This window comes from Microtus ochrogaster, unplaced genomic scaffold (assembly GCF_000317375.1).
Source record: "Microtus ochrogaster isolate Prairie Vole_2 unplaced genomic scaffold, MicOch1.0 UNK3, whole genome shotgun sequence".
Lineage (NCBI taxonomy): Eukaryota > Metazoa > Chordata > Mammalia > Rodentia > Cricetidae > Microtus > Microtus ochrogaster.
Genome location: NW_004949101.1, coordinates 18,879,672 through 18,883,731, shown reverse-complemented (window position 1 = coordinate 18,883,731; position 4,060 = coordinate 18,879,672). Strand labels below are relative to the sequence as shown.

The window sequence follows — 4,060 nt, the reverse complement described above, 5'->3', positions numbered from 1 at the left end:
CTGACTTGCAACTGGACTTTGAGTCTCTAAGCCTACCCCCAGGGTCACTTCCTCTATCAAGGCCACACCTCCTAGTCCCTCCCTTTAGTCTACCAGCTGCAGACTAAAACTGCAGATTCAAATAGATGAGCCCGTGGGGGCCACTCTCATTTAAATCACCATAGTAAAATATAAATAGTAAATAATTGAGGCTTTGAGGGCCTTTGTAGCCCCCACTCAGTGCTACAATTGTAGCAAAAGCAGTCACAGACAGCAGCACATAACTAGGCATAGCTGTGTTCTAATAAAACTTTATTTACGGAGCAGATGATTAGTTTGATGGACATTAATCCCTTTTATTTGCAAAAGTGGGTATAATTGTGAGGTGCATCTTCTATTTTTTAGAAACAGAATTACTGGTTTTTGACAAGGGGCTGAGGAGATGACTTTGTAGGGAAGAGCACCCATGTAAGAAGCTTGGTATGGCTATGGTCCACCTGAAACCTCAGAGCAGTGAGGGGTAGAGACTTGTGGATTCCTGGGGCTCACTGGACAGCCAGTCTAGCCAAAACAGCAAGCTCCTGGTTCAATGAAAGACCCTCTCTGAAAGGAATGAAGTAGAGAGGGAATAGAGCAATATAACAGGTATCCCCCAGCCTCTATATACACATGCACAAATACATATCACACACACACACATGAAACATTCCAAAAGTTGAATAACCATTTCTCTTCACACAAACCAAAACTCGTTCATTTCCATAAAAGGTGGAATGAATGCTGATTAAAACAGAATGGAGTTAAAGCCTAGGTGAGGGGGAAGGGACGATCTGGGTCTGTCCCAGGTGGCACTCACTCTTCTGTCATCCTCAGGTATGACATCATGTACGCTTGCTGGAGTGCTGACCCCTTGGACCGACCCACCTTCTCAACCTTGAGACTGCAGCTGGAAAAGCTCTCCGAGAGCCTGCCTGATGCGCAGGACAAAGAGTCCATCATCTACATCAATACCCAGTTGCTAGAGAGCTGTGAAGGCTTGGCCAACGGGCCCTCCCTCGCTGGGCTGGACATGAACATTGATCCTGACTCCATCATTGCCTCTTGCGCTCCCAGTGCCACCATCAGCGTGGTCACAGCTGAAGTTCATGAGAACAACCTCCAGGAGGAAAGATACATCTTGAACGGGGTGGGTGAAGAATGGGAAGATGTGGCCTCCACTCCTTTTGCTACAGTCCCCCCTGGAAAGGATGCTGTCTCGCCAGAGGACAAACTCAGCAAAAATGGGATCTCCTGGTCTCACAGCAGCACGCTCCCCTTGGGGAGCCCACCACCAGATGAACTTTTGTTTGCAGATGAGTCCTCTGACGACTCTGAAGTCCCCATGTGAGGCCAACTGAGTGGAGGCGTGACAGGACCAAGCAAATACTGCTGTGTGGGACCTGGTTGTCTTAGCTACTTTCTTATTGCTGTAATGAAACACCATGACCAAGGCAACCTAGAAGAAAAAGGGTTTAATTAGGTTTACAGTTTCAGAGGGTTTGAATCCATGCTTGCAGAAGGAAGGCATGGTGGCAGAAAACAGCTAAGTGCTTACATCTTGAGTGGCGAGCAAGAGATAGGAAGTACTCTGGGAAATGGCACCGCTCTTTTGAAGCATCAAAGCCAGTGACAAACCTCCTTCAATAAGGCCATACCTCCTAATCCTTCCCAAACAAGTCTACCAACTGGAGACTAAGCATTCAAACCTACAAACCTATGGAGCCATTCCAATTCAAAACGCCACACTGGTTATACCTGATGTTTTGGTATTTGTTTTTCTTACTTACTCTACTTGTAAAGTCCATGGCCTGACAGTACCAGGTGAATGTTGTCAAGTCAGTTTTCACTATAAACACATAACCAGGGCCTAGAGAGACGGCTCACGGGACTAAGAGGGCCTGCTGTTCTTGCAAAGGACCTGAGTTGAGTTGCCAGTAACGAAATCAGGTGGCTCACGACCACCTGTAACTCCAGATCTCGTGCTCACTTCCGGCCTCTGAGGGCACCTGCACACATGAGACCTGCAGTCACATATAAATCAAAATAAACTTAAAGATAAACAGCAAGGCTTGCAGTGTGGCTCCGCAGCTAAGTGTGTGCTGCCCTGTGTTCCATCCCAGGGCCCCCAAACAGTACAGAATAAAAATACAGAGGCGGGGGTGGGGGTGGACCAGACAGGGGGAAAGCTGAGTTGGTAAAAGCCTTGACTTATAAGCACGAGGATGTCAATCTGTTCCCCAGAGCCTATGGAACAAAAAGTTGGGTGTGTGGCACATACTTGTAATCTCAGTGCTGGGAAAGTGGAGTCTGGTGGATTTCTGACACTCACAGGGCAGCTTGCCTAGGTGAGTTTCAGGCCAAGTGAGACCCTGTCTCAAAGAAAAATGATGGATAGCACCTGAGGAGTGATACTTGATGTTGTCCTTTGACCTCCATACACACACACACACACACACCAGAACATTCATAAGCATGTACACACAAGAAAATATAAATAAAATCATAATATATTTATTTAAAGAGTGAACATATTTGTATATGGTGGAAAGAGACAAGGATATTATATTTTAATAAAAGATGACTTATTTCACTGACTTTGCAGATCTTAGACTATATTCCTCAGTGTTAACATTTGTATGGAATCAATGATGCTTTTTTGTAGTCATTTTCTTTTCCACAACATTAAATGTAAAAGTGTTTGTAAAAGGAAATGCCAGACTTGACTTCATTTTTGACCTTCATGAGAAACGTGGTATGCCTCCATGAATCGTGTGTCTGATAAAAATGATTTATTTAATGTTTAAGGTTTTTATAACTGATCGTCTGATATGACTTCCTAATAAAATACAAATCAGGAAGGATGTGTCCAGCATGCTTCCGACTCAGAAAGACAGCCGTCACCAGCAGCCCTGATAGCTCTGCAAAGGAGCTCCCTTAGTGCCGGTCTTCACCACAGTTCCTATGCCATTCTTAGTATTGCCTCCGAGAGAAATGGAGAAACCATCTCAGAAGTCTATAGATGAATGGCTGGCAAGAAGGCTCAGTTGGTAAAGGTACTTGTTGTCAAGGCTGATGTCCTGAATTTATATCCCAGGACTGACATGGTGGAAAGAGAACCAACAAAGGTGTCTTCTGACCTCCACATAGACACCCATACATACACCCGCGAAATAAATTAGTAAATAAATAAATGTGATTTTTAAAGAGTACATAAATGAGAAAAATAATAAAGGATTCAAGATGATCTATCCTGAGATTTCAAATCCCCTGTGGAAGAGTCTGACAGGTTAGTCGTGTTTCGGTTGGGGAGGTGTCACTCACAGGAGGTGGGCGGGCAGGGCCAGGGCACGGGCTGTAGAGTTCTGCCTCCTCAGTTCCTGGCTGGGCCATCACTTGTGGAGCACTTGCCTTGTTCCCAGCCCTGCATATGCCCGCTCCCTTTCCTGTGTGTCCCTACACCATGGGTTCCAAGGTCATCATGTCTAGACCAGGGCACCAAGGCTTGGAAAGACTGAATAACTTGCTTATGGCCATGTCTAGAAACTGTGAGAGGCAGAATTTAGAACATTTAAATGAGCACATGGTTTAGAGGCTGTACTAGTAAGTTTCATATTACAACAAAACACTGGAGCAGTGGTTCTCAACCTATGGCTCATGACCCCTTTGGGGTCAAACAACACTTTCACAGGGGTCACCTGTTATGATTCATAACAGGGGTGGTGGTGGTGGTGGTGGCGCACATCTTTAATCCCAGCACTCAGGCATCAGAGGCAGGTGGATCTCTGTGAGTTCAAGGTCAGCCTGGTCTACAAGAGCTAGTTCCAGGACAGGCTTCAAAGCTACAGTAAAATCCTGTCCGAAAAAAAAAGCAAACAAACAAAAAAATGATTCATAACAGTAGCAAAATTACAGTTATGAAGTAGCAACAACAATTTTATAGTTGAAGGTCACCACAACACGAAGAACTGTATTAAAGAGTTACAGCATTAGGAAGGTTGGGAATTACTGTACTAGAGGCAATTAACTTAAAAAAGAAGAAAAG

General features: G+C 44.9%; 1 protein-coding gene across 1 annotated transcript in view; it reads left to right on the top strand.

Annotated features, from left to right (window-relative positions):
* The window catches only part of Mertk (MER proto-oncogene, tyrosine kinase), a 103,903-nt gene extending 100,932 nt beyond the window's left edge, over positions 1 to 2,971 (top strand). Inside the window, exon 19 of the mRNA XM_026788459.1 lies at positions 853 to 2,971. Coding sequence (XP_026644260.1) covers positions 853 to 1,366 — 514 coding nt within the window. The 3' untranslated portion in view covers positions 1,367 to 2,971. The remainder of the gene's footprint in view (positions 1 to 852) is intronic.
* Positions 2,972 to 4,060: the final 1,089 nt, after the last annotated feature.